This window comes from Colius striatus, chromosome Z (assembly GCF_028858725.1).
Source record: "Colius striatus isolate bColStr4 chromosome Z, bColStr4.1.hap1, whole genome shotgun sequence".
Taxonomy (NCBI): Eukaryota; Metazoa; Chordata; class Aves; order Coliiformes; family Coliidae; genus Colius; species Colius striatus.
Window position 1 is genome coordinate 4,226,928 of NC_084790.1, and position 22,093 is coordinate 4,249,020.

Below are 22,093 nucleotides of genomic sequence, written 5' to 3' on the forward strand. Positions count from 1 at the left end.
ATCTGATCCAGTTTCTTTTGTTCTGGTTTTAGTTATCCAAAAGCAAGATACATGACTTCCACAGTCTTCCTCACTAATAGTGTAGGGATTTGGGTTTTGACATGGGTGTACAGACAAACCATTGTCTCTGACTACAGTTGTCTTCACCTAGCACTTGCCTGTAACTGTTGATGTATGTGTTTTGCAGCAAAAGAGGAATGTGAAGAGTGAGGAAAGTGCCTCTCTGAGTTTTCTGAGAGGAGGATTCTTTTTCTGATGGGAGCAGTAGGTACTGATACTGCAGGTGCAACAAAACCAGGATTTGCCTTTGTGGTAAGGTGATCGGCTAGGGACAACTTGTGAGGAGCCCTGATGAGTGAGGCAAGGAGCTGTGTGGCATGAAAGTAGGGAGAAAAAGGCCAGAGGCTGGAATTTAACTGACATTTAGCCTGGTCTTCAGAGGAAGAGGTTTGTCACTTGGCTCCCGAGGAGCAGGACCTTAATGAGAGCTTGAGTGAGAGTTTTCTGGTGGATGGGTCAAAGTGAGATGATCCTGAGTAGGGGCAATGAGCACATCTTGGTCCATAAGGAGGTAGCTGGTGTTGAGGAACCTTACTAGACAATTGGAGAAGGATTTGTGGTAGGAGGGAAGGCCATGCACCAAGCAAGGGACTTTGTTGGTGCAAGCTGCACTGTGGCTGAGTTCTCAGCAGTTTGCACACTTCTGCCCTGTGGAAGTGTTTTTGTCTTTTTGTGTCTTGATATCCTTAATCATCCTAACCTGCTGTAGAACAAAGCAAGTGTTCAGGATTGTGTGGAACCTAGGAGGAATCGGGAGACTGAGTTTATAAACGTTAAAGTTCATAAGTAGTGGTTTTGAGAGTTGGAATTCACTGTTAGCATACTGTGAAAATTAATTACTGTGGATTGACAGTGCAGCCTTTGAAAGAGAAACTTGGATGCATTTATCTGCAGGAATCTCCTGTAAATGAGCATCACTGTCTACAAGACAAAGACTGATGTGTTTAAGCAGTGCCACTGTGTAATGTCTTGTTCTCTGGTTTGTTCATTCTGCAGATGGCATTGATGTCTCATGTATGTGGTTGCAAAGTGGAAAGCTGTACTTGAGCAAAATAAAGAGTGGGAGGATATAAAAGGGGTGAACAACAGCCTTTGTCACACCCCAAGATACAGAAATGTGCAACTCCAGTAATGCTTTTGTCTGGGAGGATGAGGTGGAGGTGTGAAGTGTTCTGGAGGGCTGTCCTCAGACATCTCTCCTTTAACCATGTCCATGATTCAACTGTGTTCTGCTCTAACACAATGCTGGTAATGGTGCCGTTTGTCCTGTGTTTCCCCAAGAGCAGGACTCTAAACAAAGCTGTCTAGCAGCACGTGGGCTTGTAAGAGATCAGCTGATGGGTCACAAATCCTTCTCCTCATACAGCTGTACCCTCTTCAGCTTTGTCTCCTGCCAGCTGAGCTTCTAGCAGCTTACACCTTTATATGTGAATATTCTGTTACATACTTGAGCCAAACCAACAAAAAACAGAGTTCCCTCACACCCTCATTCCTTGACTACTGCATTTCAGGCCCAGTGGCTCTGGACAGTGAATTCGTAGTCCACATCAGCACTGGCTGGTTATTTCCCTGGAGGGAGGAATCATGTCCCTGTTTCCCTGTGCTGGCATAAACTGTGCCCAGGTGGAAAGGTGCATTTGTTCTTTGAGGGCTGAACTCCAGCCATAAGCCGTGCTTTTCTGTGGCAGTGGTGGTCTCTGCTGGCTTCCTGAAGAAGGTTTCCTCTCAGCATGACGTGGGGCTACTAAACAGCTTACCCTTGGCAGGGCAAAGGGGACTGGCCTGCCAGAGTTTGTCTCTTCCTTGTTGGTTCACAGGCAGGTCAAGCAGTTTTCAATTCTCTCCTGGCTTAAGCGGCTTTCACTCCGTGCCACCTCCTGCTGCCTGCTAGCCCGTTTTCAGCACGTCCCGGTTGCTGGCACTGGCTTTGCCATCTGACCTTCAAGCCCTGTGTTGATTTATTCCTTGGGAGCTTGAATTCTGCTCAGGACAAGGAAGGGACCGAGTAGGAGGCAAGATGGTGGATTGGCAGCAGCGTTATCCTTTCTCTCGTCCTGGCCAGCCCATGGGCATCAAATGAGTACAGAGCAAAACTTAACTTGAGTGGTGGGTCACTGACAGAAGTTGGTGTTGGTAATTTTAGTAAGGCTAAAGGTCTAAGCTAGCTCACCTCAAAGCCTGCAGCATCCAGGGATTTCATTAGTCTTGACCCTAATCTAATTAGAGTGGCAATGGGAAAGTGAGTCCTAAAAAACCCTGAGTGGATTAAGAGGTTGCAACCTGAAAAATGCTCTAACTGCAATGTGTTTTAGCTAAATTCTTCAGTGCTGGACTGTTCAGGCAAAGCCCTGGTCTTAGGAAGTTACCTTGCAGTGAAACAATTTAATCTGCTGCAATACCAGTTGCGTTTTAGTTCCTGTTTGGAATACTCAGCCTGCCTTCACCTGTGACTCTGATAAAGTTATTGGTGTGGAGTATTTTTTTACTGTCAGCTCTGAAGAGTAAAAACACAGATGTGAGAGTACAGCAGTCAGCCCAGCTATGTGCCTTTTCATCTATTAAGGCAGAATTGGGCTAACCATTATTCAAGTAGTACTGTTCACTCTGCTGATAACTACTCTACTTCCTTTCATCAGATAAACCCAATCTGACCAGAGCAGCAGTATTTTCTAAGGGTTTAATGCTTTGGATGATCCCCCTCTAGCATTCCTCTATTACTGAGAGAGAATCTGAAGCTGACTAACTCAACTGCATCAACATCTCCCGTCAGCACAATATGTTTCCCCACTGTCATGTCCAGTTTTAACTGAGCCTGAGGATGTTGGCAGAAATGTGCATTATTTCAAGGGAACATCTAGGTTACCTTTGCTTTATTTTGTACTGTGCAGGTTGCTGAATAGAGACCCAGCGTTTATGACCCATTGTCTTGCTCCACAACCGTGGAGGAGAAGAACTTTGTCCTTCACACTACTCTGTTCCTTCTGGAAGACAACAACTGCTTAGTCATTGCTGAGCCCTGTGGGGTTTTGGGTTGGTTTGGTTTTTCTCATGTTCCTCCAGCAGCTACTTGGAGGAGACAAAGCCCATCCTCAGGGCTGTGTTAGAAAACGTAGCTCAGGTCATTGTGCCTGCAAGTCTTTACTGTGCTCCTGCTGTTTTCTCCAGCTTGTGTGAAGGGGTGGTAGTTAGTGCCAGTTCTTAAATTACCAAAATGCACAGCAGTGACTACAGCTGCAAGAGTGATTATTTTATTTTTGCAGTCTTGATTCAGCTGAGTCACTGGCCAGTGTCCATGAACAAATGCAAGAGCAGTTCAGAAAACACTAAAGTCTCTGAAGCTTTTCAGAGCCAAAACCTCTGAGTTAGATGAGGGAACTCCTGGCAAAGCTCAGCAGCATTCATCTCAGAGGTGAGAGGAGCAAGTGTTTTGCTGTGTTGACATCCTTTTGCTGTGTGGGTAGACTGGGAAGGGAGGAGCAGGAAGTAGAAAAGAATTTGGTCAAGAGGGATGAGGTGGTTATTAATAGCCTGGGATTTCCATGGGGAAAGCAATTTTAATGAAAATACAGAAAGCTTGCATAGTTGTTGACCCAGCCACTGTTCTCATGGAGGTTGTTTGGTATGGGGTTCTTTGGTCCTGCAAGTGGGAATATAAGGTGAAAGTAAGAATTTTCCCTAGCTTCTCTCATTTCCCCAGGCTTTCCTTGAATTGTTGTACATTGACATTGTGCTAAATAAGTCCTCGGTGCTCACATACATGCATAAATAAATGACATTGAATTCAAGGAGACAGCTTGTCTCTAAGCAATGAGTATGGAACTGCTTCCGGAATCCAGGAGTGGGTTCCCAAAACAACATAACAGTAAAGTGCATAGTGGCACTTTTCCACACCTTTGGCCTCAGTGTATCTCAGCATGTCACTGTAAATTTTGTCTCACAATGAGATGTACAAGGAACAGACGAGAAATATCTTAAACCAAACTCCCTGAGTCTGTGAGCACTGCAGAAACACAGGAGAGCACTTATTCTGCCATGTCCTGACCGAGCTGAATGTTTGACTGTTAAGCTAAGGCATTCTCCATAATTTTTGAAAGATCATGGAGGACAGGAGGGATGTCTGAGGACTGGAGGAAGGCCAAAGTCACTCCAATCTTCAAAAAGGGCAAGAAGGAGGACCTGGGAAACTACAGTCTGGGCAGCCTCACCTGCATCCCTGGAGAGGTGATGGAACAGCTCATCCTGGATGTTGTCACTAAACATATGAAGGAAACAATGGTTATCAGGGGCGTCAACAGGTATTCACCAAGGGGAAATCCTGTTTGACCAACCTGATGCCTTCTACAAGGGTATAACCAGCTGGCTTGATGATGTCATCTACCTTGACTTCAGCAAGGCTTTTGATACTGTCTCCCATTACATCCTCATCAGAAGGCTCAGGCAGTGTGGCTGGGATGAGTGAGGGGTGAGGTGGATCGAGAGCTGGCTGAATGACAGGCCCAGGCTGCCCAGGGAGAATGCGGAGGCTCCTTCTCAGAGGGGGATGATCAATGGCACAAAAACGAGTTGGAGGCCTGTGGCCAGTGGTGTTCCACAGGGATGGGTTCTGGGGTCAGTCTTGGTCAACATCTTCATCAACGACCTGGATGATGGCAGAGAGTGACCCTCAGCATCTTGCTTGCTGGCACCAAACTGGAAGCACTGGCTGATTCCCCAGAGGCTGTGCTGCCATTCAGCGGGATCTCAACTGGATGGAGATTTGGGCAGAGAGGAACCTCATGAGGTTCAACAAGGACAAGTGCAGAGTCTTGCAACTGGGGAGGAACAACCCCCTGCACCAGCACAGGCTGAGGGACAGCAGCTCCTGGAGAGCAGCTCCAGGAGAGAGACCTGGGAGTGCTGGTTGATAATAAACTGACCATGAGCCAGCACCGTGCCCTTGTGGGCAAGAAGCCAATGGCAGCCTGGGGGCATCAAGAAGAGTGTGGGCAGCAGGTGGAGGGAGGTTCTGCTCCCCCTCTGCTCTCCCTTGGTGAGGCCTCATCTGGAGTCCTATGTCAAGTTCTGGGCTTTTCAGCTCAAGAGTGACAGGGAACTGCTGGAGAGAGGCCAGTGCAGGGCCACCAAGATGATCAGGGGAATGGAGCATCTTCCTGATGAGGAAAGGCTGCGGGAACTGGGGCTGTTTAGTCTGGAGAAGGGAAAGCTGAGGGGAGATCTCATTAATATTTGCAAATAGCTAAATGGTGGGTGTCAGGAGGTTGGGGCAGCACTTTTTTTTCTGTTGTATCCAGTGACAGGACAAGGGATGATGGAAAGAAGCTGAAACACAACAAGTTCCATTCAAAGATTAGGTAAAAGTATGTCATTGTTGAGGTGAGGGAGCCCTGGCCCAGGCTGCCCAGGGAGGGTGTGGAGGCTCCTTCTCAGGGCGGTTTCAAATTCCCCCTGGACACATTCCTGTGTGACCTGATCTAGGTGGGACCTGCTTTAGCAGGGATTTGGACTAGATGATCTGTAAAGGTCCCTTCCAACCCCTCCCATTCTGTGAAGCCATGTGATACCTATAAGCATCTGTGTTTTGATAAATAATCTGCGTTTGTCCTCTGTCAGTGATGTCCTTTGCCACCAACACAGATGTTTCTAAAGCGCTTTTTATGTACCTGCAGGTCAAGAAAGCTTGATCAGGCAATCGTTGTGTCCTGTTCTATCATTTCAGCTTTGCCTGTGTACCCTCCTAAAAGTTGAAAAGCCAGAATTTGCTGTTTGTATATAGCAATATCCAAGTACACAGTGTCTGGGAAGGTGAGCAGCACCTACCAACCTGCCTACGAAACTTGGATGACCCCTCATCATTTAGGACAAAGTGCAGTTCATCTATGTGGACACCATGTTTATTCTTTGTTCTCAGCACCTCTCCCCCTAGCTTTATCAGTACCAGTGCTATTTATTTGTTAAAATGTGTTCTTTGTACCTCTCTGGGGAGATGAGTGCATCATACAGCTTTCTTGGGGTTATAGGAGAGCTTCAGTAACGTTTTGGTACAGGGTGTTTGAGTTCATAACAGAAAGAACATTCACACAGAAAGAATGTGCTGCCAGCAACATCTGCTTGTTTCTGGGTGTCTTGCAGCACAAGCAGGCCTGCTGAGAATATAGGAAAGTACAGGTATAGCCCCCCAAGCCCCTAGTCTTGTAGGGAAATGTCTCAAGTGCTACTGGTATCCAAATGACTGCTAATCAGGGTATACAGTGTTCTCTGGAGAAGGTCTGCACACTTTTGAAGCAGTGAAGGTTTTTTTGCTCTCAGAATTTCTCCTGGACAGCTGTGTAAAAATAAATACTCTTGTCAGATAAATAGCAAATAGCATTGGAACAAAATTGCTTGCCCCATACCTCTAACACTTGCATCTGGTAACGTTTGCCTTCTCTTCCTGGCAGTCTTCAAAACATTAAAGCACATGTGCAAGGGTTCTCTTGTATTGTCATAGCAAAAGCATTTCATCCTACTCTTTTATAGTCGCTATCAGAGATAAGGAGACCTTACTAACTTTCTCCTGTCCACTTGACCTCTGTTTCGTGTTTTGAGTAACCATTAACCATCATTATTGATCTGTTGACACGGATGGGAGAGCTTTCAAGGGGCTTTCCTGCATTCACAGATGGGGTGTATATGTGCCTGGGATCAAAGCATGGATGTCTTAGCCCAGTATGGTGTTGCAAAGCATTACTGCCTAATTCCTTATCCCAGTAAATAGGACAGCAACACCAGGGTGTTGGCCTTAGTGCTCGAGTGTGCCAGGGTAGAGCAGTGACATACCCCAAAGCAGTGACCACAGCAGTGTCATACTGAGCATGTCTCCTGGACTCTACTGACACAGTCAGCTGGCTCTGCAAGTTGCTTTGCAGCGTTGCAGGGCAAAACAACCCCTCCTGCCTCTGTGTTAGCAACACTTCAGCGTGAGCACAGCTATATGAAGACTGTGAAATAATCCATCTGCCAAAGTCAGGCCGTGGCAGGGCTTTGATCCGTTCACTGTTAGTTTTTACGCTGCTGCCTTTTGGAAAGCTGTTGCTGAAGGGGTTTTTCAGATGAGCCATAGAATCGTGGAATCGTTTTGGTTGGAAAAGACCTTCAGGCTCATCAAGTCCAAGCCCTGCCTGCTCACTGCCCAGCTTACCACTAACATACAGCCCTCAGCTCCACGGCTTTGCAATAGCTCCAGGGATATATCTCGTATATGGCCACCCCCTCCCAGGACAGCCTGTGCCAGTGTCTGACAGCCCTCTCAGTGAAGAATTTTTTTCCCCTCACTTTCAGTGTAAACCTTCCCTGGTGCAACTTTGAGCCCATTTTCTCTTCTATCACTCCATATGTGGGAGAAGAGACTGATTCCTATCTCACTACAACCTCCAGCCAGGGATTTGTAGGGAGTGCTCATGTCTCCCTCAGGCTCCTCTTCTCCAGGCTCAACACCCCCATTCCCTCAGCCCCTCCCCAGCACCCCTGTGCTCCAGCCCCTTCCCCAGCTCAGTGCCCAGCTCTGGCCATGCTGCAGCCCCTCAGTGTCCCTGTGGCAGTGAGTGAGGGGCCCAGCACTGAACACAGCCCTGGAGCTGCAGCCTCCCCAGGGCCCAGCACAGGGTAACATTCACTGCCCTGGGCCTGCTGCAATCACTGCCCCGGTCACACTGGTGCTGATACAAGCTGGCATGCCCTTGGCCTTCTTGCCTGCCTGGGCATGCTGCTGGCTCCTGTTGAGCAGAGGCATGGGCACAGAGATGCTTCTCCATCTCCCAGAAGCTATAACAGCCCAACGTGATTGTTCCTGACTGAGCTCAATGTTTGTGAAGCTACTCAATACCTGATAAATAATCATTGAGCTTGCTGTCAGTACTACAAAGTGTGAGCTGAATGTTTCACAGTGGCTCAGTGTCTGTGGTTTGCTGGTTTGCTTTCAGTTGTGAACTGCTAAGTCTGCGCTTCTTTTCATAGCACAGCTTCCAATTGAATTAGAGAGAAGTTTCGCTGTCTCCAGTCCTTTTTCCCCCCTCCTTTGTTCTCAATGTTCCCTTTGTTTAAAACCTTGATAACCAATAAGGTATCTTTTATTTCTCTTGCAGAATTTTCTCTTTCCTGGATGTGGTCACTCTGTGTCGTTGCGCTCAAGTTTCCAGGGTAAGAACCTTCCCCCTTGCTGGTGGATTTTAACAGTTGATTGCATTTGGGTGAGAATCCCCTTGCTCCAGCCTTCCCTATCACGTCAAACCAGGAGGATTTGTACTAGGGAGCTTTCTGCAACTCAGCTGTTGTTATTTAGCATCACACCACAATACCAGAAACTTCTGATGGCACCAGTGAAGGGAGACTCAAAGCAGGAATACCATTTTGTTGATGTCTCAGGCCCTGAGCAGGTTATAAAGGGGGAGTGTCTGGCTTTTTGTCCAATAGCTTTCCAGTCAGCCTGGGTTTGTATAGGACACCTGGGCTGATGAAAATCCTGACTAAAATGGCATCATGTGGATTTTGGTGGAGATACTGACATTTTGATTTGCAAAGGTGCTGCAGTGTCAGTGAAAGCTTACTGTCCTATATGGAGGTAGTTGAAGTAAGCATGGAAGAAAATGAGAAAGAATGGAGCATCTGCTTTATTTAGGGTTGGATTTTTTTCCCTTAAGTAGCTCCTAGTTTTGTGGGCTTCATCTATGGAAATCCAGCTTGGATTGTGATTATTTGCTTAGGAGAATTCCCCCAACTGCAGGCCCAGTTATCTAGAGCAACCAGGTTTGTCAGATACTTTGTCCTGCCAGTATCTATAATAAAGGCACACAGAGGGAACATTACTACAGCAGGAGTGGCAAGTGACAGGGGACACTGTTTGTAGTGGTGTGTTCACTATGCTGGGAAAGCTGGTGCTGAGTGATGCCTGTAAAAAACTGATCTATCTTGGGTTCAAACAGGAGCCATAACTTGTTTCATTATTCAGAGTGTATAAGAATAAAAAAATGACTGTGCTGAATCATTTCAAATCCCATTAGAAGATATCCTGTGTGATGTCTGTGCAGTATCATCTCCTGTTCCCTTGATAACGTAGGTCTTCCAGCTGAAATTCACTGCTCCAGGAGACCAGTATTAAACAAAATGGGCTGTCAAAGATACTTGCCAGTGTCAAGATGTACTCCCATTTTTGGCACTTGCTCCTGTTTACACAGTCCACGGGGCATCAGGGAACATATTAGTCACGATGTGCCACAGTCTGTAATGTAAAGGGCTGGAGTATCTGCACGGGGCTGCAGAAAGGCTGTGTGCAGTGTTCCATGTGTTACCTGTGAACATACACCGTGTTACAGCTTCCATCCACTGGTGCATTTCTTTATCACTGGAGCTCTTACTTTTCTCACAGTGACAACTAGACCTTAAACCAAATATCAACAACGAGATGTAAATTGCAGAAGATCAGTCAGTGCTTACAGTTCTGTTGGCTATTCCAAGTCTGTATGTGGCTTGCACAAGAACTAGTATATTGTGATGGAGATGGAGCTTAATGCACATGATGCATGGGGTATAAAAATGTGCCTATAGTCATATACATGCACTCTTTCATAATGGCAGCCTCATGGTTATTGTGAGATCTAGCTCTTCACTTTCATAATGCAATTAAAACTTGAAGTACAGTACTGTGTCGACAAGCTTTTTGATTCACTGAGGGCAGAATTGCTAACTTTCAGTTCCTAGTTCTCATTTGTAGCATGAACCACATGAGATTTATTTGCTTGTTTTACAAAGAAACAAACCCCAAACCAAACACTTAAGTCAGAGGTAGTGAGCCCTGTCACTCTGTCACTGTACGCTTGCACCACTGAGTGTGTAGCTGTCGGGTAAGAGCTGGCTGCTTTATCTGGACAGCTTGCAACACCTCGAGTTTCTCTGTCTGTGGGACACGGCATCTCATTGCACTGAGCTGTGGAAGTGCCTTGGACACCTCTTTCTGCTGGAGGAGAGAGAGAAGGCATGTGAAATGTCAGCCTCAGCCTCTGCATAGGGGATCTCACCGCACAGTCCTCTGTCCCAGCACCACTGTGCCCTCAGGCAAAGCTCAGAGAATCCCAAAATCCCTGAGTGGTAGGGGTTGGAAGGGTCCACCAGCCCCATCCCCTGCTAAAGCACGTTCCCCTCCATCAGGGGGCACAGGGACGTGTCCAAGTGGGTTTGGAAACCTCCTGAGAAGGAGCCTCCACACCCTCCCTGGGCAGCCTGGGCCAGGGCTCCCTCACCTCAGCACCAAAGGAGTTTCTCCTCATGTTTAAGTGGAGCTTTTTGTGCTTCAGCTTTTGTCCATTACCCCTTGTTCTGTCAATTGAGACAAAAAGTTCTGTCCCATCCTCTTGACAGACACCTTTTAAATACTTGTGTTAACGAGGACTCCTCTCAGCCTGGGCCAGGGCTCCCTCATCTGAACATCAAAGAAGTTTCTCCTTGTGTTCCAGTGGAACTTCCTGTGTTTCCGATTGTGCCCACTACCCCTTGTCCTGCCAGAAAGAAAACTGGCCTCATCCTCTCTACACCTGCCCTTTAGGGATTTATCAGCATGGATGAGGTCCCTTCTCAGCCTTCTTCTCTCAGTGTAGATGCCCAGCATAGGGTCTGCTCTGGGACTCCTGCTGTCCTCCATCTCCATGCTGGTCCTAGTACACCTTCTAAAGATGCTGGGGTAGCTGATGGTGCTGCAGAGGGGATCAGATGCCAGCCAGGATGGAAGATGCTTGCGCTGCCTCCCGTCCCAGAGCAGCCTCAGCAGCAATGGAGTGGACACCAGGGGGGCACCACGGGTTTGCCTCTGGGAGGGGAAGTCGTGGAGAGCACAACGTGTGTAGGTGAGGGGACTCTGGTAACTGCCTCGATTGCCTGTCTGCTGTAATTACATGTTGCTTTTACCTCTGAGGCAGAATGCTCTTTCTAAAAGGAATAAACTGTAACTGGGACCCCGCTGGCTCCTTTTTTCATATTAACCACAGGTTTATGTTTTTTCCCCCGATAAAGGCGTGGAATGTTCTGGCCCTGGATGGCAGTAACTGGCAGCGGATTGACCTGTTTGATTTCCAGAGGGATATTGAGGTATAATTAAGTGACATATAAACCCCTTTTTTTCTTGTTAAAATGTAATTACAGCCTAGAATGGATTAATACTCCCAGTGTAACCCTTCTTACCTACCATGGGGAGAGGAATCATTAATTTCCGTTCCTCTTAGCTTCAGGGAGTCTTTCAAGGTCTTGGCAATCCATTCAGCTTTTGAAAATGGACAGAATTATATATCTGTATCAAGACTTACAGGAAGTAGGAAAGTATTTCTGTGTGTATTCTGAGAACAGAAATAGTCAGAGTGAGTTCTTGTGGGGAAACTACTGCCACTGTCTAGCAGAATTTAGGCTCCTTTTCCTCTCACTCAAATACTAACATAGCATTGACTTAGACCATTTTAAGACTGACTGTCTTTTGCAACATGGCCTGCAGTATGTCTGTCCTTTCCTGTCTATCCTTAACATCAAAATTGGAAATGGAAGTGAAGGTGATCTGGGGTCAGACGAGGTCGAAATTGTTCCTAAAAGAGGCAGCTTTGGAGATGCTTCACTGTAGCTGTTCGAAGTCTGTTAGCAGTGGACTTCTTGGCAGTGACAGGAATGGATGCTGTTCTTAAAATGAAAATTGCATTAATCAGGAACAGAGATGAGAGGAAAAAAAACCCCAACAACTCCTGAAGTTTCCTATCAGAGTGTTATATCCTCTTTAGAACGTGTTGAAGGAGGGAGGTAGAGAGTGTATCATTTTAACTTGTTACAGACAGAGGCATAAACCAGATGATGACTGAAGTCACACCTTGTGGGAGCTGGTGGAAAATACATTATTTGTGGAGGAAAGAGTTAAAATAATCTCTTTCTACCAGCTGTGTATCTAAGCAGCCAGATAAAGGAACAGGCCTGTGATGCTCTGACTTCAGCGTGCTCACAGGGCTCTCAGTGGCCCGAGACTTGTTGAAGGAAGTAAACAGTGTGATTTTTGCTCTTGATAGTGCTTTATCTTTTAACATACCTTGAAAGTTCTGGACCCATGTAATTATTTACCTTCATGGAGACAGAGCAAAGTTATTGGTGCTGCTTGGTCTCCGGATGTAGGAGCTGCTCAGCCTTGCTGCTGCTGTTAGTCTGTAGGAGGGAGAGAGGCAGGAGTGCTGTGAATACAAACGAGGCTTTTCTCATTCTTGAGTGGTTTTTGCATGGTTTTAATGTCTCTTTGTTCTCTTAATGCCACTCCATACATCAAAACCACATGTTCTTGCATAAGCATGGGCTGCCCCTTTTTAAACAACAGTCCTCAGTGCCTTGTGCCTAACCTGGACTTTCTGATGTCCTAAATGCCCTTTGCTTTAAAGGAATGTGAAGCCATCAGTTGCTGTCATTCTATACATAAAGGCATTGAAATCCTCTGTTTCAAGCCTATGAATTCATAGGCTTGCTAGAGGAATTGCAGAAACACACAGGCTGTTCTGGATTTTCCAGCCTTTCCACATGGACATGCAGGTCGAACTTTACTCCCATCAGCCAGGGCAGAGCTCACGTATTGCTCTGGGGCTCCCGAAAGCCACCAGCCAGATGTCATCAGAAGCTCATGCAGAAATCTAGCTAAGCTGCTGTCCCTCTTTTATCCATTGTGGTATTTACATTGTACCAAGTCTGATCCATGCTGTTTTGGGGTTTTTTTTTAATGGAAAAATATGATAGAAGAAATAACTTCATCCTTTTAAAGGTCTTAAATGCCAGCTTGTACTTGCAGAACTGAGTGATGTTCCTGTTCTGTGAGGAATAACCTCATAGACTGAAGTAGCAGAAAAGGTTTTGGAATTTCTGGACAGGGACGGAGATGTTATCTCTGTGGTTTTGGCACGTCTTTCAAGGTGAGAGGTAGCTGGGTAAACGCTAGCTCCAAGTGAGGCTCCCTGGGGCTTCACAGGATGATAGAGGATGGAAGGGACCTCTAGAGATAGAAAATATAATAGAAATTTCAGTATATCCATTTATAGTACTTGTTTGGAAATCCTAGTAGCCATGTTATAGCCATGGCATTGCTGCTTTCATCTTTCTTGGGCAGTCTGTCTTGACATCCAGGAGCTCCGAGTTGGTGGAGGTTCCTGGGTCATCAGCCTGAGTGGCTTTAGGTGATTGTTCCTTGTCTCTCCGTCTTCAGAAGCTGAATAAATCTCCCCCTCCCTGCCTTAGGTTGTTACCATTGCTTCTTTCTTTTGTTTTATTAGCACTGTTTTCACTAGAAAAACAAAACTGTTGTTAGGCTGCTTAATTTTGAAGTCAACTTTTCGAAGGCTGGGGTGTCTTCTGGGTTTTAATGACGTTCTTTCTGTCTCCGACAGGGCCGAGTAGTTGAGAACATTTCTAAAAGATGTGGGGGTTTCTTGCGGAAGCTGAGCCTGCGTGGCTGCCAGGGAGTGGGAGACAATGCGTTAAGGTAGTGATGCGGCTCCTTTCTGCCCTTAAATGTGACATAAAGAACGAGTCCCTTTCTACAGCCACAGAGGATTGGCATAACTTTACGAGCCCTGTGGAACTTTATCCCTGTGTGTCTGACTTTACACATGGAGAGCGGTAACATCCAAGCCTCTCTCCTTTGTCATTTTTTAACTTCACACGATAACTGGGGTTTTTTTTATCAGTTCTCATTAAAATAATGCCAGCTGCTGCTGCAAGCTAAGTAGTAATTGGCAATGGATTACAAGCTTTTGCCTTTAGGCTGGGAAATCCCAAGGCAAGACACAGGACAACATAAATTATTTACTTACTTGTTTATTTTCATTGAGACCATTTAACAAAATTGCATCTGATGCATCACAGTTAAAACAAATGCTGTAAAACATCTGGAAGTCAAGTGGCTGCAAAATCTTGTGTTTTCCCTCTCCTTTAATAAAGGACATTTGCACAGAACTGCAGAAATATTGAAGTCTTGAACCTGAATGGCTGTACCAAGATCACAGATGCGTGAGTAAAGTCTCTTTCCTTGTTTACCCTGTCACCTCCTTTTCTGTGTGCACTGTGCTATATTCTTCATACCTTTTGTTTTTTAAGAAAAGGCCAGGCTTGTGCATGTGTTAGAAACAGTATTGCATGTTATATGAAATGTATATGACTTTGAATGACTCTTAGAGAATCACAGAATGGTGGGGGTTGGAAGGGCCCTCCAGGTCTCACCCAGCCCACCTCCCTGCTAAAGCAGGTTCCCCTCCATCAGGGGGCACAGGAATATGTCCAAGTGGGTTTGGAAACCTCCCGAGAAGGAGCCTCCACACCCTCCCTGGGCAGCCTGGGCCAGGGCTCCCTCACTTCAATGTCAAACAAGTTTCTCCTCCTGTTCCAGCTTGTGCCCATTACCCCTTGTCCTATCACTGGCCACCACAGAACAAACACTGGCTCCATCCTCTGGACACCTGCCCTTTAGGAATTTCTCAGCACTGATGAGATCCTGCCTCAGGTTTCTCTTCTCCAGGCTGAACAGCCCCAGTTCCCGCAGCCTTTCCTCATAAGGAGGATGCTCCAGTCCCCTGATCATCTTGGTGGCCCTGTGCTGGCCTCTCTCCAGCAGTTCCCTGTCGCTCTGGAGCTGAGGAGCCCAGAACTGGACACGGGACTCCAGATGAGGCCTCACCAGGGCAAAGCAATGCATAAATGTGTCTTATATGCTCTCTTTCAGTACGTGTACCAGCCTCAGCAAGTTCTGCTCTAAACTCAGGCACCTCGATTTGGCTTCTTGCACCTCCATAACCAACCTGTCTCTGAAAGCACTGAGGTAGGAGGCAACAACAGAGACTTTTGCTGGTTGATTCCAGGTAGTTTGACCCACCCTTGCTCTGGATATCTCGTGTGCCTTGGAAGAGACTGATACAGGCTGAGGTGTAACTGATTGGAATTCAGGCATTCCTCATCAGAACTCAACCTTCACATGTTGTACCCTCTGGTTTTGGGGGGAGACGGAAGTCTTAGTCTGCCTTTTTAAAATGCACTTTTAGTAACAATCAACTTCTTCTCTGTAAGTGTACCAGCAATTGTTCACCCTCTAGCTGTGTAAATACCAACATGTGGCCGTTTGTCTTTTTAAACTGCTCAGGAGACATATAATTGCTTAGATCTGCTAGAAGGAATTGCCAAGTGACCTGCAAAAGGAAGGGGCAGACAGACATTGGTGGGAAGATAGTGGGACAGAGAAAAGGAGACAAATCCTACTAAAGATAACAACAAAGGCCAAGCTATTAAAAAAATTAAGTGAAATACCAGTGAAATAAAGTAAAATATAGAAAAGCTCTGTCGCAGGGGATAAAATACTGGAGGGAGAATCTAGATACCAGAAGGAAACACAAAAATGAATGATTGAATTATTTTGGTAGCTACCTCAAAATACTTTGAGCCTGGTTTTTCCTTCCTTTGAGGGCCTTCATGCTTGCCTTTGATTTCACGTGGTGAAACTTGTGCTGCAGCTGGCTTAAATACATGTTGATGTATCTTATCTCTTCCCAGCTGCAAATGACACTTGAGTGTTGCTCCTGCTCTCAGCCATTTGCAAATGCCAAGTTACACGTGGAAAGTAAGAAGAGGCACAGCAGCTATTGACCCTGTTTTGGGGGTTGGTTGAGGATAGTTTGGTTGTATTTAGATCCAGAAAGCCCATGTCCTCATATGGAAGTTGGGAAGTGTCCAAAATGGGATAAATCAGTGGTCCTTTACCCTACAAATACCCTGCTTTAGAGCTCATGCCTCTGGAGAACTCCTTACTCCTGGAGATGCTGTTTGACTAAAGGGTCCCCATGGGTATGTGGGATATGGATGTACTTCTCTGCGTTCCAGAAGTGGGAATTTCCCAGGTTGTGGCTTGAAGCAGAGTTTCTTTCCAAAACAAACCCTGAGTTCTCACGCTCTTTGTTGCCTTTTCACTTCCAAAGCGAGGGATGTCCACAGCTGGAACAGCTGAATATCTCCTGGTGCGACCAAGTGACTAAGGATGGCATCCAGGCCCTGGTGAGAGGCTGTGGTGGGCTCAAAGCCCTGTTTCTGAAAGGCTGCACGCAGGTATGGCTCTGGAGGGTGCTCAGATCGAATAACAACAGCTGTAACCCAAAGTATGAGGGTAAAATTGTGTGAACCTTTAAGACCTTTGAGCTCAGCCAGAATAGCAGGACAGTGGTGGTGGGGGGTGACCCCCTTGTTTAACTTTTTGTTACTTAGACTAACTTCCTCTAATCTGTCTTTACAGTCTTAACCTGGTGAATCATTGAAAAGTTTAGTTTGTTAAGCACTTGCCTGTGTTACAGCTTTACTAAGGAGTTACATCAGTTGTGAACCAGAGTGTCCAGAACATCAGCCTTAAACATTTCATGAGCTCCTTGCAAAGCTATCTGAACAAAGAATGTGGGGAATCATTCTTACTTTGCAATGGGCTGGGGTCCTTTAGAAAGGAGCAACCATGTGTCTTAGAGTCTTTTCCTTCAAAAAGGAGAGTAAAACTGACCCCACAGGAGTTGAAACCTCTGACCCAGAGACTCACAAGCTCATGAGCCTCAAGGTAGACCTGGGAAATGATCTCTGATCTGTTCAGTCCTTGTGCCCAAGCATTACTTTATGTTGGATTCGTTTGTTTTTTTCACTTGGGGGTAGGGATTCCTTAAGTATGAGTCAGTACATGCCATTTTTGTCTGCTATGTATAGATAAACAGCTCTATGCTTTTATTTTGCAAAAAGCATCTTTCCTCTGTGCGTGGACACAAAGTCCTGAAAGGTTCTTCTGAAAAGCAAAGCAAGAGCACACTGGTGGTGTGTGCAAAGCAGTAATACCCTGTGTGCACAAGAGAGCCCAGCTGTAAAGGCTGGAGTCAGTAGTTTTTCTAAATTTATACTGCTGGTGGATTTTTAGTATGTGAGATGGGTATCCATGGCTGTAAAATCGGCTTGATTAAAGATACAGCAATCTCAGCCTATTTTGAGAATTCAGGTCATAGAAACAGCTTGAGTTTCTAGTAATTTATGGAGTTGGAGTGATATTGATGGCAATATATCCTTGCTATCAATTACTTGCCATCTGTTCTTATAGATTTAAGAATAGCAGGCTTTTTTATCATCAGAAAGCAACCTGGGTATGTTTGTGCTCCTCACAGTAAGACTCTTTAGAGTTCCAGTACTGCAGTATAAAAATAGTGTTACTGACAGGCCCTCATTAGTGAAGCATTTCCTGAATTCCTGTAAATACTGTCTGATTCCACCACTTGCTTTGTTAATGACGCATGTTTGATCAGATCATCTTTTCTTTAAATCAGTAACTCGGGTCTTGTGGGTCTTTGAACTCTGTTCCTGCAATGGTGTTAAAAAAAATAGTCCTGCACCTATTGCTGTGTGTTTTGAGACTGCAGTGCCCTCCTTCCCTATAGGTATCCGAAGCACAGATGCTTTATTGTCCTCAAAGCCTTATTTTAAAGATTGTTTCCCGTGTGAATGGGTTTTTTCAGTCTCACGATTCTTCTTTCCAGCTTGAGGATGAAGCTCTGAAATACATCGGCGCCCATTGTCCCGATCTGGTGACTTTAAACCTTCAAACGTGCTTAGTAAGTAAAACTTCCTCTCATTTCCCAACTCATCCATCACTGTGCAGCTAGAGGACACCTCTCAGCAGAACCACACAGAATGTACTCCATCCCTGAAACGTCATCATCTGTTGCAGACAGAGCCAGTTGTGGATTTACGAGCCTTCTAAAAATAGTCAATGAAAACCAGCTTTTTGGTAGCATTCAGTAATGTTGAATAAGCCCCCAAAACAGTGTCAGAGCAGTCACTTGGTCAGAATTGTTTGTTTGGAAGCCCTGCCCACTGGGCTTCTAAACTCGTTTGCAGGACTGGCTGGAAAAATTCTTTCCATCGTGCTGGAGTGTTTGTGTGGTGATCTAGCCAGGCAGATCCTCTGCTCTCTTCAAAACTGAACCAAGAAGTGCAGTTCCCTGCACAGAGGGCTCTAAACTCGTCACTCTGCGGTGCCAAAAATGTATGTTTATGCCAAAAAAAGAAATTGGAATGGGCTCTTTGTACTTACTATCCTGTGGTTAGCCTGGCACAAGGAAGAGCTGGACAGCCCCTTCCTTTTCCACAGGATAGGGCAAGGCCTTTGGAAGCTGCAGGGCTGGCCTTTCCCAGCATTACCAGTTACTGGTCTGGCCTGAGACCAGTGCTCATCCAGCCTAGGTGCTTGCAAAGGAGGAACTGAACTGTTAGCAGGTTCCAGACCTGCATCTGGGCTCTACAGGAGAGACAGGCAGAGGGGGGAAGAAAACTAATGAGGTTCTCGATCACCTCCACTGTAAATACCAAGTTCTACTTGGTTTCTGTTTCATCTCGCTCCAGAGTTTGGGCTGACCAAATTGAGTCTGAGTGCTGAAGATTCAGGACCAAAGAGCTCAGGGAGGTTCAACCTGGTCCTCCAGCGTGCACAGCCTCTGCAATCTCTTGTCCCTTTTTGCCTTTCCTGATTCCCATATGGCTCCTTGGGGCAGCCACCCTGGGCCACAGCCCGTTACGCTCTTGCTGCTGTAGAGAAACATGTGGAGCAGGTTTGTCTGCTGTTGCCATCCCAGTCCTGGACAGCCCGTGTGTCTGGGGACACAGCAGGTCAGTGGAGCTGCTGTGCCACAGGATGAATTTAACGTGATTTGGGCTGTAAGCCTGGCTCTCGTGGTTCAGGTTTTGCTCCCAAACCACTGGAGTGTATTTTTAAAAGGCTGTTTATAAAAGTAACCTGCTGCTTATTTTGTGGGAAGCTCTGACTGTTAGGTGCTTTCCTGTCTTGAGTTTCAGCCAAGAAGGTCTTTGCAGGCCAGGGTTGCAGAGGCAGCCAGGAGGCCGAGCCTATGCCTACTGCTACCGAGCCTTTCCCCCAGGCTCACATGGCCCAAGCTCAGAAACATTTCCATGCACATGGAATCAGTTGCCAAATGTCTACAAGCCACTTCCAACGTGGCTTACTGTTTCAGCTGCTCCAGTGAGAGATTTTGGTTTTGGGTTGAAAGAAGCAGAGCTTGGCCTCAGTTAAGTGTCTGATTGGAAGTCTGAGAAGGAAAATATGCAGTGCCTTGCGCCTCCACCTACGTCGTTATGGCTTGTGATGTTGTTATTGTTTTTCTTGTAGCAAATAACAGATGATGGTCTCATTACAATATGCAGAGGATGCCACAAGTTACAATCCTTGTGTGCTTCAGGCTGCTCTAACATTACAGATGCCATCCTGAACGCCCTGGGACAGAACTGCCCGAGGCTTCGGTAAGTTCTCACTGCAGAGCCACCCGAGCTCCAGCGTCCCGTTGCAAAGCATCTTTGGTGACGTGGTCGTGTAGTTATTGAGCCATTCCAGACTCTGAAGGTCTTTCTGAAAGTGCACTTTGTATCACTGAGCTTTTTCCTGGCTGGGGTGTGAGCACAGTTTTACCCAAACTTCTGGTTTCTAACCCTGGGCAAGTAGAAGAGCTCCGTGCCGTGGTGGTGTGTGCTGCCAGTAGACTCACGTCGTCACGGTTCTCCCGTTACACCACCTTTGTCCTTTGATGACAAACAGTAGAGGTTAGGTTGCTTTGGAACTGAAAGCTCGTTTAAACAGCATTGTTTCTCCTTGTCATGTGAGATTAACAGGTGCTTTTGTAGCAGACGGAATTTGTGCGAAGTTTCACTCTGCTTGCCAGGGTGGGCTTCCAGCGACATCTCTGCAGGTGCTTGCTTTTCTGTTATTACCTTCTTTTTTAATTAGGACAAGTTCCTTCAGGAAGGACTTTGCTATAACTCAGAAAATGGCCAGGTGCAGGAAGAAGAGACAGTTTTATTGTCTGACATCTGTAACCGCTGAGCAGCTTGTATTAGATGGCATAAAAATACAAGTCTTCAGGGGAAAGCCAAGCACAGTTGTGTTCTGTGACAACTCACTTTAAGAATTATGGGTGCAAAGTGCAGTGTACAAGTGCATGGAAACCAATTTTGAAAGAGGAAAGTAAAATATCATTTTGGTTTCGAGTGGTTTCTGTGTTTATGTTCAGCTGCAGCTTCAGGGCATTAAGGTCCACGCAGTAAAATGCATAAGGTGGCTTAGGAAAGTTGGCTTCCTCTTCTATAAAGACAGATAAATATGTGAAGGAAACCTGTAGAGCTGTGGTAACTGCCTGCCAGAGGGTTCATCTGTTGTCACGGAAGCAAGCAGTTTGCCCTGTAGAAGACTTCAGACTCTTCTGTTGTGGCATTAAATATTTATTCTCCAGTGCTCACCTGCCAGGTAGTTGTGTGTTACACCCATGATGATGAGATCTGTGTTTTGGGTGGAAACCAGAGGAGACCACACGGGGAGGTTGCAGAGTGTCCAGCAGTGAAGGTTTTTAAGGGCATCTCAGCCCAGTGTTTGTGGGATCAGACCCCCTCCCTGCTTCACAGCAGGGTTCAGACCAGATGGCCCCTGGAGTTCCCTTTTAGCCTGACTTCTTTCTTTCTGTCCTTGTGACCTACACTCAGGTATAGAGGGTGGGTGCTCTGTGCAAATTATCCTCTCAGAGAGCACAGCCTAAACCGGGTCAAACTTTTCTGGGTTGCTGGAAGCTTCTAATGAAACACTCTGAAAAGCAAAATGACTCCACCATGGTTATTATAAATTCTTTCTGTGCAGAATATTAGAAGTTGCAAGGTGTTCTCAACTAACAGATGTGGGCTTTACCACTCTAGCTAGGGTAAGTGCTCATTTCCACTTTTTCAGCAAGTACCTTTGCTTTCCTTTCATGATAGATACAACCAAACAGTAGATTTCTCTTGAACGTAGATTGTTGCAACGTGTTTGGTCTCAGCATTTGAGCATAAGCAAGTTGCAGAAACCAAGTTGTGTGTAATCACTGATGTTGGCCCGACCCACACATCTAGGAGGATGTGCACACAGGCTGCATGAAATGTGAAGTACTTGGGAGTTAGAAACTTCACTGTTTGCTTTTCTAGATTAGTCTGGGTTGTGTATAAGTGACCCCAAATTTATCTACCTTTACTTCCTAATAATAAAAAGCAAACCCTGTGTGCCTTTAAATGGGTGAAACTGGGACATTTCCTCTACTGTATTTGGTGCTGTTTGTAAAGAAGCAGCAAACCTCCCTGCCAGTTGTGATGTGTTGTGGAGAAAACCCTTCCTTTTCAAAAAGAGCTGTCTTTATCTGTGGTGGTGTTTATGTTTGCTGTCTGAACTTTGCACTTAGTTTGTGTGTTCCGTCTCCTGTTTGTTCCCAGAACTGCCACGAGCTTGAAAAAATGGACCTGGAAGAGTGCGTGCAGGTAGGAGGTGCCACCTCTGGCTGTTTCTCTTTCAACAGAGTGCAAAAACGAGTGGGAAAAGCAGTAGTTTGTCTCCAAATCAGAGCTGGATTTAGAGTCCTGATCAAGAAGATGGGGTGTATTTGGTTAAGAGAATTCCTGCTCTTGTAGTTCGGTGCTTTGTTTGGGTTTCATAGTAATGGCTGTAAGTAATAACAAAGTAAATAGTGCTGTGAATAGCAAAAAATCTTTAACAGCAGTAGATGTGCCCTGAAAGTCAAGTAATACGTGTGTGAATTGTGAAACTTGACACAACAAAGTCCCAGAGTCTGACCTTTACACGTGAGGCAAAGGAAGGTTTGTGCTGGACACAGTGGAAATTACCTCTGGATTGAAAACCTGTAGCCAGGCTGTTTGAACAGCAATGGTTTTAGAGAGGGCAAGGTCTCAAAATGAAGCTGAGGAGCTCGTGCTGCTTCCTCAAAGGCAGAGGGATGAAAGGTATTGATTCTGTCAATGCTGAGCCTCATAACCCTGAGCTGCAGACACATTCCTTGGCGTTATGGAGAGGTCTCCTGTGGGCTGTATGCCAATAACCATCTCCAGGGAGCATTTACAGGGGCAAATAGTTGCATTTACTCAAGATGCCATGAAAAAATAAATCTCTAAGGGTAGATTG

The 22,093-nt window shown here is 46.0% G+C and overlaps 1 protein-coding gene across 3 annotated transcripts in view; it reads left to right on the forward strand.

Moving 5' to 3' along the window:
* The window catches only part of FBXL20 (F-box and leucine rich repeat protein 20), a 48,003-nt gene that overhangs the window by 19,243 nt on the left and 6,667 nt on the right, over positions 1-22,093 (forward strand). For all 3 annotated transcript variants that reach the window (XM_062018431.1, XM_062018430.1, XM_062018433.1), the window contains exons 3-12: positions 8,181-8,235; positions 11,098-11,172; positions 13,479-13,573; positions 14,032-14,100; positions 14,810-14,905; positions 16,053-16,179; positions 17,631-17,705; positions 19,277-19,407; positions 20,789-20,849; positions 21,391-21,435. In XM_062018431.1, coding sequence (XP_061874415.1) covers positions 8,181-8,235; positions 11,098-11,172; positions 13,479-13,573; positions 14,032-14,100; positions 14,810-14,905; positions 16,053-16,179; positions 17,631-17,705; positions 19,277-19,407; positions 20,789-20,849; positions 21,391-21,435 — 829 coding nt within the window. The remainder of the gene's footprint in view (positions 1-8,180; positions 8,236-11,097; positions 11,173-13,478; positions 13,574-14,031; positions 14,101-14,809; positions 14,906-16,052; positions 16,180-17,630; positions 17,706-19,276; positions 19,408-20,788; positions 20,850-21,390; positions 21,436-22,093) is intronic.